This window comes from Daktulosphaira vitifoliae, unplaced genomic scaffold (genome assembly GCF_025091365.1).
Source record: "Daktulosphaira vitifoliae isolate Bord-2020 unplaced genomic scaffold, ASM2509136v1 Scaffold_3, whole genome shotgun sequence".
Classification (NCBI taxonomy): Eukaryota; Metazoa; Arthropoda; class Insecta; order Hemiptera; family Phylloxeridae; genus Daktulosphaira; species Daktulosphaira vitifoliae.
Window position 1 is genome coordinate 25,450,510 of NW_026099574.1, and position 25,056 is coordinate 25,475,565.

Below are 25,056 nucleotides of genomic sequence, written 5' to 3' on the forward strand. Positions count from 1 at the left end.
TCATTATAAATGAAATGTATACAGAACAGTTTTGAAACAAAATTTGTAAAGTAACATAGGGATGGATACCTTCACTTCTCCGTAAATCGGACACGTAGAAGTTTCCGCTTTCTCCAGGGGGCGTTCTTTTATTATTATTTATTAGACGTTTTGGATGAGAAATAATTCGACTGTATGAGCTAATAAGAAAAAACAAAAACGGTACCGTGCTGAAATTAAGAATCGTCGACTTTTCCAATCAAAATATTTTTAATTATAACAATCTGCTGGAGCCATTCAAGAATACTAAACATAAAAATTATTAAACAATATACAGAATGTGTCAAAAGAGTTTTCTAATAAAATTTGATAGAATGAAGTGTAGTTGAACATATAGAATTTAAATCTCACTAGTTTTACGTGTATTTCATGTATTAATTAAATTAAGATAAAATAATTTGGTTAATAAAAACGTACATATTATTACTCACTTGTACATAGACTTGGTTTATATTAGATTATAAGAATACTTATTTAATTCACACTGTACAGTAAAATATATACAATAATGATTTTTACTAGTAAACCTTTAACCTAATAAATTATTTCTTAAAATTTTAATGTTTTCTTTGTGAGAAGCAAAACGTTTTATATTAATTATAATAAATGTACACTATCGTTCAGTTAAGTAATGTTAACGAGCACGTTTTGATCTTTTTAACAACAGCCTACAATTTTACATGCATTAACATAAATTCCTATGAGGCACAATAAAGGAAACGCAATATAATGTCCTTTCCAACATAGTTTTCTCAATAATTATAGGTTGATATTTTATCATCTTTACACAAACTTGTTTAATTTATACGAATTTTCAAAAGAATTTTATAACTACCCATAAATATATGACATCATTATGCTTATTATGAAAAGAAATGTTTAGCTATCCATAACATTTAAGTAAATAATTTTTTGTGTAAAATTACAAGGACTTTATTAGTATATTGTTTATATTAACCGAAGGTTTAGTTCATTTTTATTATCATAAATAAATGATCAACTTATAAATTATCCACTTATTAAATTTTTGTTTTGTTAAAGAGCTATCTATATATTTTCAAGTTTAATACTCGATTTACAACATTTTTACAATATTATGAGTAAATTACTAAATTTACTGCATTTCATTTAAAACTGTTGTGATTTGAAATAAATTTTCTTTAGTTGGCAAAGAATAAGTATAAAATTAGGCTATGATCCAAGTTAATACGAATTATAAGAGTAAATCAGTATAAAGAAACTTAAAGGAATTTTTTCCGTAAAAATTATTCATTTATAAATATATGAAACTGCAAATTAATTTTCTATTACATTTTTTAGTTCAATTAAATTTTTAAATAATACTTCATTATAATAAGTGAAACAAATATAAAAACAAATTGTTTTTTTAGTTTGCAAAAATCGTGATGTTCCATAGTAACTAGATAAAAAATATATATACCATATTTATTTTCAATCAAAGAATTTTTACAATTTAGTATATTTCCAGCTTAATATCTAGGTCAATTTTTTGTATTGCTCTAAAAACTCTAAATTTGGTTTCTTTATAGTATAAATATTTTAATATAAGTTTTTTTTTTTTTTGATAGTATAATGAAATCATAGAAATACAGTAAAATAAGAACCCATAGAAATGGAGTACATAAAGAAGCCATAGAAATACAGTTAAAAAAGAAGCCATATAAATGAAGTACATAAAGAAGCCATAGTAATACAGTTAAAAAAGAAGCCATAGAAATGGAGTACATAAAGAAGCCATAGTAATACAGTTAAAAAAGAAGCCATATAAATGGAATACATAAAGAAGCCATAGAAATACAGCAAAAAGAAGCCCTAGAAACACAGTTAAAAAAGAAGCCATAGAAACACAGTATATAAAGAAACTATATCAATGCAGTATACGAAGAAGCCTTCGAAATGCAGTATAAGAAGAATTATCAATAGCCCATAAACTTTGATCTTAAATCTTTACGTGAAAATATTATCCAATTGGTCTCAATAGGTCTCAGTGCCAGGCCTCAGAAATTTATAAAAATTTGTAAAATACTTAATTATTTGTTAAATTTAATTAAAGTGTATTTTGTTCTGAATTATATAGATATGTTAAGGGTTAAATAAATAATAATTCTAAAAAAATGTTAACACGAATATCCAATACTTTATTTTAAATTTCTGTGAAAGTTCATTAAATTACAAATGTTTGTTTTAAAATATTAGCTCCCAACATCACTAATATAAAGGTTATATTAGTGATTTTTGATTGAGAGTTACTTTCAATAAAACAACCTATATTATTTATGAATTAGACAGTTCAAATATAAATATTTTTAATTAGTAAATATAATATAATTATAAATATATTTAAAACATTGCTTAAAAATTATAGTTTGAGCTAAATAAACTGCAACTTGCTTACGCATACGGCGACTATAAGTCAGTATATTGTAAATATATATTTCATATCGTGGTTAATTTTACTTATTTTTAATTAATTATGACTTTTGAGATCTTTATAAATAGAACAAAGATTTTCAAAGTTTTTTCTAATCAAAAACACCTATTTCATTACTGACAACTTTAATTTTGCATTAAAACTTTGAAAGCTCTTATCTAAAGTGTTTTTTTTAATTACTACAAAATAAATTATCATGAATTTATTCGTTATAGTTTTATTCTAATTTTTAGTAAAAAAAAAACTTCAACTTACATTTAAGTGTAAACTTTTCTTTAATTCCATAGTCAATGCAAATTATTTATTACCCGTGAGTATTAAACATTAGTAAAGTTTTAAAAGAACACATCAAATTAAGTTTTTACTAATTTTATTAAATACCTTCAATAAGATATTACTCACGGAATTCATGCAATGTATATAGTGCGGTTTATTAAGGTTACTACTTCTTATTTTTCGTTAAACAAAAATGTTCATAAAAAAAAGATTTAGATGTGATTTATTTTTATGGACCATAGTATATATCAAATTTATTATTAAAAAAAATTATTTTTATGGGTAGATTTTAAGGTAACATTTGAAAATTAAAATGGCTCCTATAATTATTTTTTTACTATTAAGTGGAGAATAGTCTAAATGTAACTTTTAATGGTCGATGACCAAATTTGTAATATAACTTTTTGAGTCAATATAATATTTAATTTTGGTGAGAGGGGTGCATAACATAGCAAAATGTTTATTGGTATGCTATGGTAAAAATAAAACTACTCCGCTCTTCACCTTTTCTCAGTTTATTAAAAATAATTAGGAGAATTATTTGGTGGCATATTTGAGTAATATTTCTCAATTTATAAGTGGATAAATACTTTTTGGGGCTATCCTAGACCTATTTAATAGTACCAATTAAATTTTTTAAAATTACAACATACATATTCATCTCGCTCTTGTGATAATAAATTACTGTTTGAATATAAATGTTGAATCAGTAGTTTAGAAGTTTGAATATTTTTATATCTGGTTGAGAGAAATAATGCAACAGAGTAATGCATAATGATAAAAATTACATAATCTATACATCCGTCTGTAGTCAACATTTTAATTTGTTATTAAGTTCCGAAATACTATTTCAATAGTTGTTGAAAATGGAAAATAGAAAATGACCATTCATTTTCTTAGAAAGGTCATTTAATCAGAAATAGTTATGGTGGTGATAATAGGTGGATCAACCCCTGGATTGTCCATATCTTTTTAAATAATATAGTAAAAAAATTCTTGACTCGCTGTAAATACAGTTATTCTTATAAAAATTTACGTAAAATAAAAATAAAACTCAACACAGTGGATACGCAGTTGGGACAAATATAGATAATTACTGACAGTGATTAACATCACTATAATGACAAATTGTGTCGTTGCGAATCTGATTAATTTTTATTTAGGAATGACGATTTATACAAACTGTAAGTTTTTATTTATTTGATATAGGTTTGAAGGACGCAGACGTTCTGGAACATTTTCAAAATTCATAAAGTATTCTTTTAGCAAAAATTAAGTATTTTTTTATTTTTCCTACGACAAATTTGTGGGTAGTTTTTTTTTATAATGTAATAAAGCTTTAATTTGATATAGAATTAAAAATATTTCGGAACATTATCAAAAATTACATTAAAAAAAAATATTTGTCATACGTAGGCGGTTTTGTTCAAACCCTTTTTTGTACTCGTGTATTTTGAATTTTCATAAACAGCATATCAAAAGAAAGTTTATAATCTTTAGTATATATTTTTTTAAATTTCATACTAATTCGATTTTTTTCTAAAAGGCTATAATAATTTTAAAATGCAGAAAAAATTCTGATTTTTTCCATGTTTCACGATTGTCTAATTTTAAAAGTTTTCTAAATTCTTAAAATCAACAATTTTTTAAATTTTGGTGTTTTAAATTAAATTAAAATTGGGTTCATTTGACATATAAATAATCAGAATGGACCCAGTGAGAACTGGGTATTTATATGGACAAATAAGAAAAAAACATGTCATGGATAAAATAATACCTTCTAAGCTTTGTATTGAAGCTAAAATGTATTAAATTTACACGCGTAATTATTTTAAAATATCGAGGATAGTTGTATATATTCAGTTTAAGTCATAGAACTACTTAAATATTTATTCATGACCATAATTGGGCTTTTTGTTTAGAAATAATCGCAAAGTTAGCAAAAAAAAAGAAAGAAAAATATTATTAACTTATAACTTGGAGATATTTAGATTGCTCTAATATTCCCAAATGTATCCTATGTCCTATGATATATCCTTCCCTCTATAAAAATAACTTATAACCTCCACTGCATTTAATCTATTTAAATATGTACTTGTCATTAAAAAAAAATTGGTATTCCCAAAAGGAATAAAAGAAAGACCATACAAATATTTAACAATTTAGAAATTTAAATTAAAATAATATTAGGAAAAAAAAAAATTAATATTATTATTTTAGAAATAATTTAGTGATCAATGATAAATCAATAGCCTTATATATATATAGAGAGAGAGAGAGAGAAAGAGAGAGAGTCTGCAACTAATTCAATTATACAATATAACTAAACATTACTATATATTAAAATTAGGGTTATACTATAATAGAATTAAACGTATAGCGATTGACCTTAGATTAAAATTATGCGATTTAAAAATTTTATTGTAATTATTTGATAATTTAGATTTATTATGTCAATTAATTCTTGAGTTAGTTATTGCTTTAAAAAATTTGTATCACTGATTATTATCAATTATCAACAAATTATAGTCTGTGTATAATAAAAAACTAGAAAGTAATCATTTTCTTTAGTATTTCATGCTAAGTCTAAGAAATTTCATAAATCTTAATTAATCAAATAAATGTATACAATTTATTAAATGTCATACATTTATTATTTCTTAAGGAAAATGTTCAATAACCAAAAAATATAACAGTATTACTTAAAAATAAAAATTATTAATCTTCAGCTTACAGTTAATCTTAATAGGGTTCAAATATTTTTTTATTTACAGTTTTTATCAAAGGTTTTTTTTTTATGAAAATAAATATATAACATACTACTAGCATAAAAAAAATTCCAAGCAAACAATGTTTGCTTTTTTTCAGGTTATAATAAATAAAGTATCTAAAATATACGGAGCGTTAAACTTGACACCAAACTCTATGTAAACACTAAACTTTTTTTATACGGTTTTCAATAACACTATACCATAATATTTTTTTATCATTAATTATTCAGGAGCTCAACTAAAATCTTTACACTCAATTCAAGTTTGTTTTGACTGGAAAAGATGAGGTGGTAAGTAAACAAAAATAAATATTGTGTTTTTTTAAAATTATTATAGGCACTTAAGAAATGTGTTGTTTATTAAACAGTCAATACAAGCATAGTATTTTCATTTGGGATTTAATTTATAGACCATTTTGAACTACAATTTTAAATAATAATAAATTACATTTAAATAATGTTAGCTCCTTTTCTGATGAATTCGAAAATTACTAGGGTAGTTTGAAAAAAGTTGTGTCAAAATTAATGTCGTTTCACACGATTTAAGAAACTAAAAAAAAACATACCATTTCATCAAAACTTTTAATATGTTTTATGACGATTCGATAAGGAATTGACGAGTTATTCCAGTAGGCTTTTAAATTCAGATCTTTTTATTTCACTTTAATCTTATTCTTTTCTAACAGTTTAACTAAAAAACATTATAAATATATACGACTTAAAAAATATATTTATTCTGAGAAATTTAACAATCTCATTGTTGCATAGCATAAAAAATATTAACTTTTTTCAGTTTATACTATTTTTTATCAAATTATTTAACACTATTGTATTTATGATTAAATTTATAAAAAGAAGTTTTGAAACAAATTCAATAGACAGTTAATATTTTAATAAAAAAACCCCAACCCAACACAGTGGGGTGGCGGCATAGTTGGGTCCAGTATAGATGATATCTGACAGTGATTAAAATCACTATCATAAAAAACGCTTCGATGCGAGTCTGTAGATAGTGTTTAATTCTAAGAAATTGGTGGATTATTCCAAAAGCTACATGATCTCCTATTTCATTATTTATATCCTGATTAAGATAAAGTATATCGAATGAAAAAGGGATATAAATATTATTTCTTATACAAAAATTGTGTTGATCTATAAACTTTTCAATAAGTTATAGAATTATAAAGTTAAAAATGTAAAAAGTAAAATAGAGATTTTTCACACAAAAATAGCATTTGGTAGCCATATTCACCGTGAAGATAAAATAAAGACCGAAATTTTTTTTTCCATAATAAAGTATGTTACATTAGCTTTAATATAAGATATATATCAAAATGTCAGACTTTCCGGAAGACTTTCAAGAGTTAAGTAGAAAAAGTAAATTTTTTGTGTAAAAGTTGTCATTTTGTATCCCCCCTGTGGGCAGGTAAAGGGTCAAATTTATAAAACAATATACCAAATGATAGGTAAAGATATCAAGCATCTATAAAAAAAAAATTATATTGATTTGTTCATTTTTAAAAAAGTTATGGCAGTTTTAAGAAAAAAAAATTGATTAAATTAGCAAAACAGTAATTGCCCCTTAGGTTGCTGTTTATATAGCAATGAAGGTCGCCATGATTAGTGTTACCTGATTTGTAAAATTCATTTTTGACCTTTAAGTTTAATTATTGAACATTATCTAGAAAATTATTTTTTTTAAAACTACGATCCAAGTAGTAACAAAAAGTTAAGGATAATCTATTTCAGATAACTCATTAACAATAACTTCGTTTTTTATATAATAGTATGTGATATTTTTTAACAGACATACTTACAATAATCTTAGAGGCGTTGGATTTCTACTATAGGGACATTATTATATTTTTAATTAAAATAAATAAGAATTGACATTATTATAAACACGAATAAAAATGATCCATGAGTGTAATATTAATTTAAACTATGATCAAAAGACTATATTTTGATTAAGATATTGTTTTACTTTAAATACAACCCTGAGTATCTAAATATATATATAACAATAAACATAACCTCTCAAGTAGAAAAAGAAATATTTGAAAAGAAAAATGGTTTCTTATTTAAGAGAATCTAAACGATTAGAAATCCTCAAATAAATCGGCAAAAGAAATAAAAATATTCGACATAAATTAATCTAGCTTACAACCCAAACACAAAAAATGACTAAAAATATTACTTTTGTCACTGTCAATTTAGATCCGACCATAAATACCTAAAAAACATCTAACTAGGTTTAATTGTTATATTTAACTATTTTATGGCATGTATGTTTTATCATGTTCAATTATTTTAAGTTATTTGCTGCGTTATTCCTATTTAAAATTACGTACATTCTTGACAAAACTTATATTGAATTGATTTTAAAATAAAATAATTTAAGTATGAATAAATTTACTCGATTTTCTTAAGTAATTTAATATTTAATGTTTATAAGTATATCGCAAAATGTTTAAATTTAATTGTCATTAATTCATCAGTACATATATACTAATAGTTTGGTAAAAAATAATAATAAAATATAAAAATACTTTATACCTTTACTAATGAATGTTACATTTCTTTTATATATCAATGGTGAGTATATCTATTTATTTATCATCTCATCCTAGAGGTTTATATGGCTAAAGATTTACAACAAGAAAACATTGTAAACATAATATTAGAGTACACATTTGATAAAGCCGACGTTTTTTTTAACCAATATTTTATTGTATATAATAGATAACACATCAAAATATTAAACATACAAATATTTTTATTATACTAAAATTAAAGTTCTATATTTTTTTTAATCCCTTTTATCTTAAATAATTCGTGTTATTTTATAATTTAAAAAAGCATAATAATAAAAAAATGTTATTCAAAGTTTGTTATTAAAAATACGATTATTTTTAATTAAAATAAATTAAACCTGCAATTTTAATAAATTATATCTTAAGTTTAAACAATGTTTAAAGCGCAATCGAAATACCTGAAATCATTAAGTAAACTTACAATGCACTCTTCACAGTTTATTATAAGTCATGTGATTAACTTACCATTTAAAATAACCTTCTTACCCTATCAGAATTCTATAGATTAAGACATTTTAAGTATAATCATATATAAACTCATTTTATTTTATTTTGACATTATATCATCAATAAAAATGCTTAACTAATCCAAGTAATCTATTTTAAAAATATTTTATAAATTAAACAAAAAAATACGAAGAATAATAGTAATAAAAAAAAAACAGTTTTATAAAGTAGAAGCTACACTTGCTTACATTTATCTAACTACCGCTTAATGAAAATAAGTATACATTATCATAATGCAATCGATTACTCACAAAATAATTACAATATTGGATAAAAATAAATTTTGAATTATTTTAGTTATTTATCTTGATTAATCAGTTAATTATAAGTTTTTAAAATTATCTCTTATAACTTAAAGGAGTGTCAACTTAATTATTTCAGATGGCAAGAAACATATTTAACTAGATTATAAAAAATAATATAAAAGATAAAAAGTGTGGGTGGAGTAGCAGAAGGTTTTAAGGTAAGAGTAGGAATCCACCAAGGTTCACCAAGAAATTTATTAAAGACAGGGATGTGGAGATCATTTCTTGAAAGTAAGAAATTAAGAATAAGTAGGAATAAGACAGAGTATAGAGAGTACAAGTTTGACAAAGGAGAACACGAGGTAGGTGATATAAAGAAGTTAGTGACTATTAATGAGGACGTGATAGGAGAGGTAGAAAGATTTAAGTATTTAGGATCAATTGTGCAAAAGAACGGTGATATTGGCGAGAATGTAAGACACAAGTATAAGTGCGTGCGAGTGAAGTGGAGGGAAGCATCTGGTTTGTTATGCGATAAAGTAATTTCAATGAGACTGGAAGGTTAGATCTATAAGACTGTATTGAGACCAGCTATAATGTTTGGTTCAAAGTATTAGACGGTTGACAAGAGAATAGAGCAGAGATGAGAATGTTTAAATAGATGAGTGAAGTGACTAGAGAAAATAGGATAAGGAACGAACATATAAGAGGGAGCATAGGTGTAGCGTCAATCGTTCAGCACTGGTTAAAAGATAATAGACTTAGCTAGTTTAGTCATGTTATGAGGAGAAAGGAATCGGAAGTTGTAAGAATAGTTATGGAAATTAATGTTGAAGAAAAAAAAAGTAGAGGGTGATACAAAAAAGAGATAAAGAGATGAAGAGATGTTATTGAACGCAATATAGTTGATGGGATAGATCGTTTCAAGTTAAAATTTAGGATAAGGGTGGCCGACCCCAGTAAGATAAAGACGAGGAAAAATAAAAATACAAAGAAGTATATTGTTGACGAATAAACTTTGAGGACTAATCAATCGTTAAATTTATGGCAATAATTATATTTACTCCTTAATTTTGTTATAATATTAATAACTTCTAATATAATAAAATAAAATGTAAATTGGAACAAAGTTACTAAGTTTTTCGTTTGTTGCAATTCTTTAAAAGCATAACCATTATTTGATTTTCTATTCACTCAAAAATCCTCGAGTCTCTATTATAAATAAAATTTTGAGGTAGTCATAGATAGTTACAGCTTTCTGAATATTTACCAAGTATATAAAAAACTAAATAAATCAAAATCTGGAAACTTCAAACTTCTTGAAAAGTATTTAAGAATTATGAATTATATGTCTAATGTTATAGACATTACTATTGTAATATAATAAATGTGTGCATGAAATAAAGTATGTGTATACATATCTAAAACGTTTGTCATTAATCAATTTGGAGGAGTATCCAAAGGGTCGATTGTAATGCGGTAATTGACTAAGTTTTGAGAGACTCTGTTGAGCCTTTTTAATAGTTCGGTAAACGCAAACTCTGCCAGATACATGATTTATCATAGTCATCAACAACTATTTTCCGTTGATTTGAACAGTAGAACGAGATCAGTCTTGATTTTCGTGTTTTCTGAAAGAGCAATCGATTTAATTCCCATAATGTATCCTATCATTTTTATCTATTATAAATGGCTTCTACCAATATTATTAATATGTACTATGAGTATTTAAAGGTACTATGTATTAATTGATATCCTTTTTTAATATTTGAGTATAGCATATGCCGTAAAAAAGAATCCTTTAAAATTGACTTTTTAAGTATAAAAACAATTTATTATTATTAGTATTAAATTAAAATTATATCGTTAAATAGTAATGTTTTTTACTTATTGAACTTAATCAGAATATATTTACTACAAAAATTAATTTACTTATTACTATAAAAGCATATCTTATTAAGTAATACTATAGTAACTAAGTTTGAATTAGTTCTTGAGCATTAAAATAATTTTTATTTTGTATACATAAATAGTTTTCATTAGATCTAATATTTTTAGTATATATAGTATAGTAACTTTCTGTAGTGATATACCCGTCTCTATCAAAAAATGGAATAACAGTTTGTATCCAAAATAATGGTCTTTCATTTAAGATAATCAACACTTCTATTTAAACATTATATTCATATTCTTAGAATAACATGATTCTTATCAATCGAACAAATTTAAATTAATAACTTAGAGAAATATTTAACAATCACACACTATTGTTTAATCATATTATATTACACACGTTTCTTTTTTTTACTCGAAGCTTAATAATTAAACGGAATATGTCAACTCTAATCTTAAATGTAAAAAAAACTATATTAACGTTGTACAAAATATAAAAATAAGTGAATTTATAATATCTATTAATTTATATCATCTGTAATAATTTAAATATTTTATGCTTACTTATCAATAAACAATAACATTATAAGAATTTAACAATGATGATTGTTTGGGGATACAAAATATTATCAAAGGCAGAGCAATCCCTCTCAGTCTGACCTGTTCTAATCCCGTTCTTGACTTTGTCACAAAAATTGTGATCATTGTCGTATTTTCAATTCTTATTTGTTAAATTTGTGTACTAAAAGTCAGGTTTGTGTTATTTTATTTATCAATTATTACTAATTAGTGTCATTGAAGTTATTATAAGTACTAAATAAATGATCAGGTAAGATTTCAAATTAATAATAGTTAATACTTATATTATTGTATGACCATCGAATCACACCCCTTAATATTTTCTTATATTAATCTTTCATAATTTAATTAAGTAAATAAGCGTTTATCTTTCTATTATTTTTATTTAATTAAGTTCTAAATTACGATATTACCTACCGAATAAATAAGATTTTTTCATTCGTTAAATCTATTTGAAACTCATATTTTTAAATGTATCGTATTTTAAGTTAAAATTAAAATATATTTTAAAATTACTAATTTTAGTTTAATAAATTCCTGAGTATTACAAACAAGGTAAAGGGCAAAACGCAAAAAGAACAGAATGGTTCAACCAACCTAAGCTAGATTATTAAGATGGATGATGTCATTTTACAGATTTAAGTTCTTGGAAAACGTGAAGAAGGATGTACTTTACAAAGAGCAATCACAAGCTAAGAGCTTTGATTTATTATTCAAATATTTTACAGCTATGTAATATTTTTTTTAGGTTTTACTCATTCTATTCTTTAACGATTTTTATTTTAAGTGTTTTATGTAAATAATATAAAAATATACTAATTATTAGTAAAATATAACTATATTATGTTAAATTTATTTATATCGTATGTATTAAATATTTTTAAACCTATTATATAGTATTAATTAAATACAAATTCAACTGGTATTTTACATTTTTATGTTGTAACAAAATCCTATATTTGATCATTCTACCATGAAATATTTATAATATTTGAATATAGATAGAGTGACATGAGTCAATGAACGCTTTAAGTGAACGAACACCATTGGTTTTAAATAAAATGTTGTCTAGTCTGATTGTATCAAGTTGTAACTAGTAGTTATTATAACGAAGATAATATCTAAATTTAGTTCTACCCCAATATCAGATTTTTTTTTATAAAATTATAAATTAAAATTGTGGTCATAGTTAATTATAAATATATTTTGATTGTTACACTAAAACATTTTCCATTTTCCAACCCAACCAAAATAAAAAAATTAATTAATTCACTGATTAAGTCATATTATCTAATATTTTTTCAAATTTTATTGAATTATTTGAAATGTTTTGTTATCACAGTACATACTGAAATCGCATTATTTTTATAGTTAATAAACTTTCAAATGTAGTAATAAATTTAATAAACATTTTTTTTATATAATTTCGACATCTACAAATAAGGTCGAAACTTTTTTTTTTTGTTCGTTTAACAAGTTTTAAATAAATTTAAATTATATATATATTTAATTTTTTTGTATAATCAAAAGACAGAAAAAATAATTAAAATTTTGTTATGACCTTTTTCTTAGAAGGTGTCAATATTTATTTCTTGAATTTTATTTTGTATAACCAAAATAAATAACAAATTTCTTTGCATTTTTAATAACTTTAAAACAAAAATAGCAATTAAAATACATAAGTAAACTATAATTGTGTCTTCGTTTAAACTCTAACAAATTAAAACAAAAAGAGTAAATTTACCACCTGTGGAGGATGTAGGATGACATTTTGTCGAGTAACTGTGTTAGTGGTTTATGAATTTCAGACTTATTGCACCAAACTTCCGTCAGAGTTTACTTTACAATATAAATTAAGTTCTAATTTGATTTCATACCGGCGTAATTACAATACGTTTTTAATCGACCTATTAAAATAGGTTCCCTTCTGCTTATTTGACATTCAATTTCAAAATACGTTTCGATAAAGTAGTTTTTGAACAATAATTTCTACTCAAATTCCCTGACGTTAACAAAATAATTATAGGAAGTTAATCTGAACCATTTATCCAAATACGCAGAAATTTTCGATAGCAACTTCGAAGTTTCAAAGAGAACTTTATAAACGTATTTATATTTAGTGTGTTCTATTTATATATAATCCTAACCCCACACAATAAATTTTCAGGATTCTGATGTTGATACCAACTGAACATATGTAAACCTGTATATTTTTTGTTTACAGTAATTCAAAAAAAAAATAAGTGACCTGACAATTTATTGAAACACGTTATACTTACATTTTATTGGTGTACACAAATGCAATTCACAATGCTCGTAATAAAAGTTTTGTATTTCTAAGCATTATTTTTAAGGATTATGGATAAAAAACTATCGAATGTTATAGATAATGTCTATCGTACTATAAAAGATAAATATTAGCGGATGTTTAACATAGTATTATCTTAGTAAATTCGCTGCTATAAATTTTAACTGGCAACTGCATCACATATGATAATCGAATTTTATATCCATATTGAAATAACTTACTAAGAGTCTTAAAAAAATTCAATAGAATTTATTAAATATCTATTCATTTAACTAACTAATTTTAAATGTATTTATTCTTCTTAAAAAGTTTAAACAAGTATTTTCACCGAAAATAAAGAAATAATAAAGAACGGTTCAGCTGAAACAGTATACTATTACGATGAAAATAATAAAAAGTTTTATCGACACGTGAGAAACATGTTTCACGAATCTTCCAAGTACTTGTATTACTACGAAATGAATAATTAAGGAAACGTACAATAAGCTGTACAGTTTTGTTTTTTGATAAATTCAGCAATCTTTCTCGATTATTTCATATTTTTCCAAGCACCTCCAATTTGAATTAAAAAAGAATAAAAAATTTTAACTACTATAAAAAGTAAAGTACTATATTAATTTAGTTTATTACATTTAAATAAGAATACATTTTAATTTAAAATTTTTAATTTCTTTAATATGTCAAAAATGCAAAGATTTCTATTATTTCTATTAAAAAGTTTAGAACAAATTTATAATAAAACTATACAATAAATATTTTAACAAATTGATTTTTTTATAGAGTAAATTAAATAAAAAATAAAACTTTTATATATTTAGAATTGAAAATAATAAAAAGTGTTGAGAACTTTTTATGTAAAGCTTTATTTTTTTTTCTATGACTGTAAATAACATTTACACAAAATTTAATAATTAATTGATCATTTTTTTTAAATTTATATCAATATAATTTATCTTTGAAACAGAAAAATAATGCAGCTTCTATAAAATAAATCTATATCGGGAAATTATATTTATATCTCAAATGGATTTGTATTTTTAAGAAAAACAATTCTTAATAAAGCAAATAAGCAATAAAGCCCCTTAAATGTAAAACGGAAAAATTATTTCTGATCTGTCAGTATATTAAATGTTTGTATTTTAGTGAATACATTTTTTATTAAAAACTATATTTAACCGGTCAAAGATTAATAACTGCTTTGTTTGAAATTTCTCTACTTTACATTCCGTTTAATACCAAAATGGCCAAGAATTATAAATGTATGTCATTTATTTATTTATTTATATAAAGAGTAACACAAAATTTAAATTATGATATTTTAAATGATTTTTAACAATATAGAATTTCCAAAATTCAGAAGAATTTTTTTTAATTACATTGTTTCTCAATCAAAGCAAAAAATAAGCGTAATAAAAAAAACATTGAAGTTTTGATATTTCATCAGTAGTGTATTTAAAAAACTTAATTATAAATAATTCAATTTTATAAACAAAAATCTAAACATCGAACTATTAAATGAAAAATACAAAGTAAAAGTTTTAGAGTCAAAATATGGTAATTTTAATTATTTGAATAAAATGTTTAGAAAGTTACATTTTTGATAAAAAGGACTTTCTTTAGTTTTATATAACGAGATACCAATTGAGTGAAAATTAACTATTCATAGTGCTTACTTACTGTTTAATTTCTAATAGCTTACTTAAAAATAATACTAGTATATAATTCAAACTGCTGCTAAGGGACTGACCGAAAATTCAGATTACTCATACTTAAATACTAATGTCATACTTAACTAATTAAAAACAAGTCAATGTGTAAAAATTATAATTAAAATAAATAAACAATATAACTATACTGCACATATACTACATCACTGTCAGATTTAAATTTATAGATCCCGTGATCCTGATAATGGGACCAGTATTCATATGTACATTAAGTTAAAAACAATAAATAAGGGAGACAAAGTAAATGTTTAATTTGGAACAGAAAACTTTTTTTTTTTTTTTTTATTAAAAAAATTTCAATTAATCATAATAAAATGAAATTATATTGAATTTTAAATTACTGTTTCTTGAATTAATTTCATATTCATACATAAAATAAATATTTGTTATTTTTTAAACAAATTAAAAGTTATCTGCCTTTCTAGTGAATAGGTGTGTTGTAAAAAAATAATGGACAAAAGTTATGTAGTTTAAAATTCAGATGATTTTTATATTTACTAAATACAAGTTTACTAAGTACAAGTTAAAAATTACAAATATTCACACGTCGATTTAGTATATTAAGAACAGTAAGCAAATTATTAAAAAAACCCAAAAATATTCTAAAATACAATGTAGAGAGTTTATAAAAATGTTTTCTTATCCCTCCGTATAAAATTCTTGAGCACGCTCCTGAGATTTACCCAAAACCAATTTAACATTAAATGTTTACTATATAGACTTATAAATAAAAGAACATGGTCTTGTAGGATTGATAGACCTTTTATGTGTACTACATTAAAACCAACACGTGTTGCTTCTATCTGAAAGATTTTTCCATGGAAAGATTTGCTTATTTACGTTATTAAATTTGAAATTTATATATAGAACACCAATAAAATAATATGATTATAAATAAAATAGTACGACGATAGCACATAAAATATCTTAGGCGAATGCATTATTTATAAAGTCATATTAACTTCACGAATTATCACTAATTCTTGGTCTACTTATACATATGTCTTTAATTATCTATACTAAATTTTAAAAAACTTTGATTAGCTAGACAGTACCATTAATTTTGCAGTGTAAAATATCATACAAATTTAGGTTTTAGTAATACGGAGATTGGGATGGTGGTTGAAATTTTAGTACCAGGAACTTATGCGAAACATTGACGGGGATCATCATTTTTCAGATCATCATATTGCATAATGTTAGAAGGTACGCGAATATCGCTAACGAGACGCTGGACACCTTCATAGAACACCTGGACATAGTAACGCACACAGTTCTTATAGGATCCTAGTACTTTAATATTTGTTACAGAATACCGATACCGGTTTAAAATATGTATTTATATTATAAATTTATCGCGCGATTCCTTATGAATTCCTGGTAGTCATTTTGGTGTCCAAGCCGCAGAGTTGCTCCACTATCTTATAAAATATAAATTGTTGCGGCTGTATGGAACTGATGTATTTTACATTTAAATTTTTACATCAACGATTTGGTGTGCTGAACTACATATTACGAGTTGACGTTAACACAGTTATAAGTCTAATTTTAATTAATTAATTCAATTAAATTAACAAAAGCTTATCATTTTACACAGCATATACTATTTGCCAGGATATTCCCAAATAAACACTAATACAAATTACTGTTTCCCTCTAGATTTGTAAAGTATTAATTTCAACGGAACTGGATTTATTTTTGTTCTAAATTTCATTAGATTTTTAACTCATTATTTAAATATTATATTCAAAAAACTTTTATTAAAATTTTATAATCAAAATAAAAATATAATTCATTTAAGTTTAGAAGTTTTTCCAAGTTCTGTAACTGAAATTAAGTATAAGTAGAAACATTGTTTTAAAACTCTTAAAAACATAATTTACTCATAAAACTATTTAAATATTATTAAAATATCAAATTACGTTGGATTTCAGAATCACTTTACTTACATAAAATTCTTTTAGTAATTTAAAGCTTTTTGAGTGTATTTTCATTCTTTGCCTTTTATAAATATCATTGATAATATCAATGTTTACTAATTAGAAATGTAAACTAATTTCTTAATTTTATACTTATATATCTAGTTTTTATTAATTCCCAAATAGGCATATATAATATAATACGACAATTTAGAAAATTTAAAAAGTTTTTATGTTAAATAATATACATATAGCATGTGTTGTAATATAAAATTTATAGGCGTCAAAGGAAATTGTTCAATGGAGTATAAAATTTTCTTTTTATTAACTTTTCATGATCACAAACTTTCATCTTAATTCTTTGAATTTTCAACGTAAAAAGTAATTATTACTATATAGCATGTAGCCAACGAGTTAATTTGTTTCTAGTACATTATTATTGCTGAATTTTATTACATTATTACTTTTTGAATTTAACAAATTACCCTTAAAAAACACTTAACGATTATTTAAAAAATACGGACGAGAATAATGTACAGTATACTAAAAAGTAATTTTAAACAACCTGCTTTTTTCATTAAAATTGAGTACTTTAGTTTATATATAGTAATGATAAATATATTTGTATAGATCAATAAAAATAAGTATAGTTACAATATGTGACTATTTTAAAGCATAGTTTCAGACTTTGATTACTAATAGTGAAGTATAATTAATTGTATTTTTCTTTCAAATAATTTCACAAAATTGTCATTTTTAACATGAATATACAAAAAAAAACAAATTTCATGAAAATAGTGTCTTATTAAACATTAAAATGTTTACATAATGTTCTTTTAAGATCCATAATTTATAATACTCGAATTCCAAAAAAATATAAATCTCCATTCACGACATATTTTATTACAAGTTCTATTGATTAAAAAACACTTCTTTCCGTAAACATGTTTTTCTCATCTCACCATAGACAACAAACAGGAAGGGTATTTTTAATCATGAAAAATCAAATAATAACTCTTCAAAATAATTTTTGTGATTAAGAGAAAAAAAAAATTATTTGGTACAATTAAATAGGAGACAATAGATTTTTGGAATATTTTTACCAATATGAAGTTATTTAATTTAACTTAGATTTGAATTTTTAAGGTATTGTAGGTATTGCAGTAGTACAAAAAACTACAGTTTATTGATATGCAAATATTTTAATTTATATTACGATATTAATGCATATTATACGATTAATATAATCAGTATTATGTCAAATCATTTAAGTAAAAAATAGTTTCTGTCAGAGTCAAGTACACTCAATGAGAATTGTCTTGTAATCACATACGTTTTTAAAGTGCATTTATCATTTACGCGTTTGTATTAACTTTTATAAAATATAATTTGTTAAATTCACAAAATTAGATCCAAAAAGTTATCCTTAAATGACCTTACATTATTTTTTCCCGGAAACTCTTAAATTATAGTGGTGACACTACAAATAACACAAGTATATTTGTTTTACTATTTCATAACAATAAATGAAAGGTCAGAGAATAACGTGCTATGCATCAATTCTTATGATTATTTCTGATTCTATAAATATAATAAGATGGCTAAAGAACGTTATTTTGAAATAAAAATGAAATTCAAAAAAGTTCTATGCAATAATTTTTTGGATTTCATATTTTTACGTGATAACGTGCAATGAAGCAATCTTATCATATTTATAGAATCAAAAAAAAAAATGTTTACAAATTGCTACAAAGGACATTTTACCCGGTGACAATTTAAATGTGGTATTAATTCGGTAAATTTTGATCTCAGTCAAAAAAATTAGTTTTAAAAAAGTTTTATTAAGTGTTGTTTTTATTAAAAATATTACTACTCGTCGACAAATGTAATAAAATAATATTGAAAAAGTATTTATCAAATTAAAAAAAAATCTATATTATGATAACCGTTTGAATAAAAATAACCAATTAAATTTAATGATATCAGACTATGAACGAACAGCAAATAGGAAAAACCACAATAAACTAATAATTGCAATGTTTATAGCAAAATATTCATGTATTCTTAATAGTTTTTTAAACAGCGATAAAACGTATTCTGAAATGTTCAGCAAAAGTACGAAGAAAATTGTTTAATTAGTACTACTAATTCTAATATTAAATATACGCCAAAAATTATTATGCGTAAAAAATCCTATCATAAGGAATTTCAATTAAAAAAGTTTAACTCAATAGAAAAAAAGTAAATTGATTTTTGCAAAATTTTTATTTATCATAAATTTTTTTTGAAAATTGCAGTTATATTTTGTCCATTAAAAATAATATTTCTTAAATATTAAATTAAAGAAGAACTGCAATCAAATAGATTGTATTTTAAAAATAATTAGTTAAACATTTTCGGTTTTTAAAGAGTGTGATGCAATTTGTTTTAAACGGATTTAACATCAATGAAACAGTTTTAATTTTTATTAATAAAAATTAACGATGAATAAATAAACAAATGTGTCGCACGTAAAATGTTACCAAAATTTAATTTTTAGAAAAGTATAATTTAAAGTATATATAAAGAACGCTATATTCTTAAACATCTAAATGTCGGTTTTGTGGTTTTGTGGTAAAATACTGCACAACATTAACCACGCTCATACATATACCCTTTCAAAAACTATGTGTTAGGTTAACCCAAATTTATAATCTCTAACCCGTCTAGTTCTAACTACTAACAAAATAACATAAAACTAATACAAAATTAGTTGTTCTGACTAAAAATAAATAAATTATTTTATCACTTAAATGACTGATTTTTTTTGAATATTTGTTCGTAAAAAGATTCAATAAACGATAGTAAATAAAAGTAATAATGATTTTATTTTAGTATACAATATTTTTTTCCATTATGAATTTTTTTTTTTTCATTTATATATTTTTAAACGTTTTAATTTCATGCTATAAACAATACTAACCCTATGTCAGTCAATATAACAGGTTGTTTTAATACATTTCAAATAAATTAATGTTTTAAGTGTTTGACTATACAATAATAAAAAAAAATACAGAGGATGATTCTTTTATATAAACCACTAGAGTTTTCTTAAAATAATAATTATGTTAAGAAAATTATTTTTGGTAATTTTTACCATCATGTATTTCTTATAATTAAGAAATATATAAAATTAAAAAAATTTTCTTAACGTAATTATTATTTTAAGAGAAATCGATTATCTAATACTAAAAAAATCATCGTGTATGTATGTAATTTAAGGGGTCAAAAATGCAGCTTTGGTGGACCTTTTTAAAAGTAAACCCTTAAGCCTATTAAAAAGAAAAAACAGTGAGAGGGCAAAGCTTTTGTTTGAGGTCAACAAGTGACGCAGACCAACACTCGTAAATAGACAAAAGAATGAAGTTCTTTGTTTTGATATCAAATTTCATTATATTACATAAATATATCAATTTACTTAAAAAAAAACTTCGGAAAAATTTGAAGGCCAATAAACTAAGTTTAGTTTATCCAAATGATTTTTATTATAAAAATAAAATTTGTTTCTAAACTAGTATTGAGGCATACAACAAGAGAGCGTAAGGGGACTCAATTCCCTTTCTTTTACATAGTCAACTAGCGTTTCCTAACATGAGACACTCAAAATGAAATAGGGATAATAGTCATTTCTGCGTTTTCTTAATCACTTTGAGCTCTGGTTAATATTACAATATTCTACTTTAATGAATATATGTTAATGTATGTTCGAGTTTCGAACCAGAGACAATGCGCATCAAACACTGCCGCGTTACCGACTCGGCCATACCGCCCTACTTTATTATTTACACTATACAAATTGACTTATAGATTTAACTTAAAGCCATCAATACCCGTAAAAAAAAGTTACGATAATACGATGTAATTTAATAAGGTAAAAATTAATTGCGTCAATTTTGGACGTATACCTTATATATTATTTCTCTTAATATTTAAATAAATGGTTAATAGATAAATTTCTTAAGTGCACTGTTAAAAATTTTTCAGAAACTTTACTTAAATTTAAAGACATTAGAATTATTAAAAACATTTTAAAACTAAAAAAATCTTAATATAGCACTTTTTTTATTTCATAAATATTTATGATTAAAAAAATGTCTGGACTAAAATATTTAATCTATTGCTCTTTATACTAAGATGGCACTAATACACTTGTTCACTTAACCGTTAATATTATTTTTTTAAAGCTATTTCCCCTCTATTGAATATTAGAAGAAAGTTGAAAAGCACATAAAATAGCTTTTTATAAATTTTAGAAAATTTGATGATCAAAACATTATTTTGTCAAGCTATACTTAAAAAAGTATTTCGCTGAATCGTTATAAGACTTTTTAGTTCTCCAATAATAATGTTTTATTATGAAAAACGATCGACACGTGACGCTGATTTTTCTGTCTATCCAAAAAACTTCTTAATACATTTTCCAAAGAGTCGAATTGTCATTTTCTAGAGTAGTGTTAAGTATTTTTATTCATGTCAAAAGTGTTAGGCGATGTCATCTGTCATTTTCGGTTTACACAAATTATTCGATCTCGTGAACAATCGTGGATGACAATTTATTTCAACATACGTAAAATGTTAACACGTGTTATGTTATTGAAAAGCAAAGAAATGTTTGTATTTTGAAAATTTAATGAAATAAACCAATAAAGTTCAAATAAGCTTGAATTTCAAAATATGAATTTAGCATTGAAGGTGCTATAAATAATTCATAAGGGCCGAAATCATTTTTATAAAATAACCTCGCAGCTCGATTACGGCGGAATAAATATATCGCAGGAAAATATTTATTTCATTTTTATTGAGAACATAATAGATCATTTATCGTGGGATAAAATAATGAAAATCATTACAAAGACTTGAAAAATAAATTATTTAATAAACATTAACTCAGGCAATAAATCTGTTAAATATCTTTCTTTTCTCAGTTTTAAGTAACATGAATGTTAATTATATTTATAATAAAATTACATTTTTTATTTAGTTAAGTGTTTCGTCAATTCATATATTGGCGTCTATTTCATATCATATTGGAGGAAATTCTAAATATCATCATACGGAAATCATCATTTATCATTTTCACGTCTATTTAAATTTAAACCATTTAAGAGTGATTTGTTTTAGTGGTGTAATTAGGGTTTCGCTTGGGAGGGGTTATAAGAAAAATTTTCAGTCGCCCCTCCAAACGAAAGAAAATTGTACTTTCGTCATATAATTATTTTTGACGTCGTTATCATACCCCTACACCCCCCTCCAAACTATATTGATTTGTTTCATCTAAGAAAATCGATATCAATCATCATATTTTAAGTTACTTTAAAACATTTTCGTTATCTCAATAAAGTGTGAGGCACCATATTTAAAATTGAGAACTCTATAAAATTAAAATAATCAAGAATAAACAACATTTTGCATTTATGGTACACCAACAATGTTTTGTAGTTATCCAAAAATGATAAATGATTTTAATCGAAAATGGCTATCAAACATCAACCTATGGTCATTGACCTTTTGTCAACATATATATTTATAAATATATATGTGTGTGTGTGTTCATGGTGAGAAACCGCAGAATTCAAATGAATAACTCAAGTTCTATAATCATTTGTAAAGATGTCGCGTGTGTACAGATCAAATTGTAACTACAAACTTTTACAATATCCACTCGACGCACTAGCAATATGTTCGAGACCCAATAACTATTTGAACAGTAAATTGTTAGGAAATACAAATAAAATACGTATTCTTTTAGAAGTGGTCAGGTGAGATTAGAGAATTATACCCGCAGTTTACCCCAGGGACATTCTTAACAAAATTTCACAATTATATGAAAATGAAGTCTGAAGAATGAAGGAAATGAAAATTGAAGTTGTTTTTTGATGATTTCGTGTATCTTACTCCAAATTAATACTGAAAAATGTATTAAGAAAATATATTAAGTATAATTTTCTTAAATTTGTAGCAATTCATTTTCTGAATATTTAATCTCTTTGCTCTTTAAATAATAATAATAAATGTATTATTTAACATCCAAAACAATGATAATTTTGATAGACGGTGTAGGAATATTATGAAATCGGACAAGTAAAATTAACAATGGAAACTATCATTCGACTGGTTGAATGTAATGACATATAGCTAATATTACTTATTTATATAAAGACACTTTTTTGATAATTTACCGAAAACTTTATTTGTTATCGGTCTATTTTTAACAAAATGTATAAAAACCGGTCTACTTCAAGTTTTAAATTTTACGATTTTTTTAGTGAATAAATAATTAGCTCATTCAGTATAGCTGTATGCGTTATAACCTGTTGTAATATACTATTATTACTATTGATGAATATGCGTTGTATATTTATCAAACATGATGATTAATACTACTGTGGTCATTCCCGAACTAATTAGTATGTACATTGATTATGGAAACCACGTTGTTGATAAATGATTCGTAACGACGTAAAATCCCACAATTACTTTGAACTGTGATATTTTTCTCAAGATTTTATCTTTTTTTTATTAACCCCTCTTTTAATCTAGTTATTAATTTTTACCAGTATATGCGATTGTTTGGTTGAGTAGTAGGTACATATGTTAAAATGATACATGGTACAAATAATAATATTATTGATGTATGTGTTTTTGCTGTGCGAAAATGAACAAAAACGTGTGAAGTTTTAGAGGGGAACGTCAAAGGGATCTAGAGTCTACTGGGGTGGGGGATTGTTATATATTGCGCTTTTATTATATTCAACAGATCAATTCAATATAAATAGTCAATTTTACTGTTCAATCATAATCGCCCAACGTTTATATTGAGCGATACATTGTGTGAGTTTCTCGGATCAAAAAAGAATATCAAAATGGTCAACGTTTCTATGCGTACTGTAAGTTTTTAAACTATTTTCTCTACTCTTAAGACAATTACTTAAAAAATATATTGATTATAAAAAAATTATAAAGCTAAAAGTTTTAATTAACGTTATGATATCGATAAATTATCTCAAAAATTTCAGTTTAACGTGCTTTTAATTTAGTTTAATTTAATTAATTTATAGAGAATATTCTTTAAAATACTATTGATTCAAAATTCATAAATATTCACTATTTTCCACAAGAAAATTTCTTGAATAATAAACAAATAGCCATTTTCAACAAAGAGGTTTGTAACTGTATATTTTTAATTTTTTTTTTGTCGTATATTATAATTTCACCATACGGATCAAAAATCATAAAAAACAAAAAATTGTATAAAGAAAATACTTGTACAAAATGTTAAATGGCTTATATTTAGTAGATTCAATTAATAATTTTATGTTTGTTTACCAATATTTATTTAATTTGTAGATATTTAAATTTTTAACATCTGTCCAAGTGTACGAGTATAATAAGCTTAAAAGTTTACTTTTTGAATGAAGTAATAATGAAATTGACATTACGTATTAGCTGAAAAATGATCCTCAGTTTAAATATCAAACTTGATACAATATATTTTCGGAATGTACTGCAAACCTAATACATCTATTCATTTTTTGAATTATTAAAATAATAATGTACTAATATAAGTGCGTTCGACTAACTTTTATACTTGACATTATTTTTACTAGATCTTATTCAATGTTAAAAATAAAAGTTTATTACAAACAATTCAAATGTTTAATAAATATTGATCTTAATTTTATTTTAATATTATAACTAACATAATAAT

General features: G+C 23.8%; 2 protein-coding genes and 1 long non-coding RNA gene across 15 annotated transcripts in view; 2 read left to right on the forward strand and 1 right to left on the reverse strand.

The window, feature by feature from the left end:
• The window catches only part of LOC126903299 (potassium voltage-gated channel subfamily H member 8), a 128,480-nt gene that overhangs the window by 80,056 nt on the left and 23,368 nt on the right, over positions 1 to 25,056 (reverse strand). Inside the window, exon 1 of one of the 11 annotated variants that reach the window (XM_050681425.1) lies at positions 5,540 to 5,664. The exons of the other annotated variants lie outside the window; for them this stretch is intronic. Coding sequence (XP_050537382.1) covers positions 5,540 to 5,585 — 46 coding nt within the window. The 5' untranslated portion in view covers positions 5,586 to 5,664. Of the gene's footprint in view, positions 1 to 5,539; positions 5,665 to 25,056 lie in introns of those variants that run through there. 11 annotated transcript variants of the gene reach the window in all.
• LOC126903302 (uncharacterized) lies at positions 5,633 to 12,360 on the forward strand. Its single transcript, XR_007703456.1, has 3 exons — positions 5,633 to 5,694; positions 5,769 to 5,828; positions 11,881 to 12,360. It is a non-coding gene; the product is annotated as an uncharacterized LOC126903302 (long non-coding RNA).
• LOC126903301 (enamelin-like) overlaps positions 24,032 to 25,056 on the forward strand; it is a 2,811-nt gene continuing 1,786 nt past the window's right edge. Inside the window, exon 1 of one of the 3 annotated variants that reach the window (XM_050681427.1) lies at positions 24,032 to 24,235. In XM_050681427.1, the coding sequence (XP_050537384.1) occupies positions 24,212 to 24,235 (24 nt within the window). In that variant the 5' untranslated portion in view covers positions 24,032 to 24,211. The remainder of the gene's footprint in view (positions 24,236 to 25,056) is intronic. The other 2 variants (XM_050681428.1, XM_050681426.1) reach the window with 2 other exon arrangements.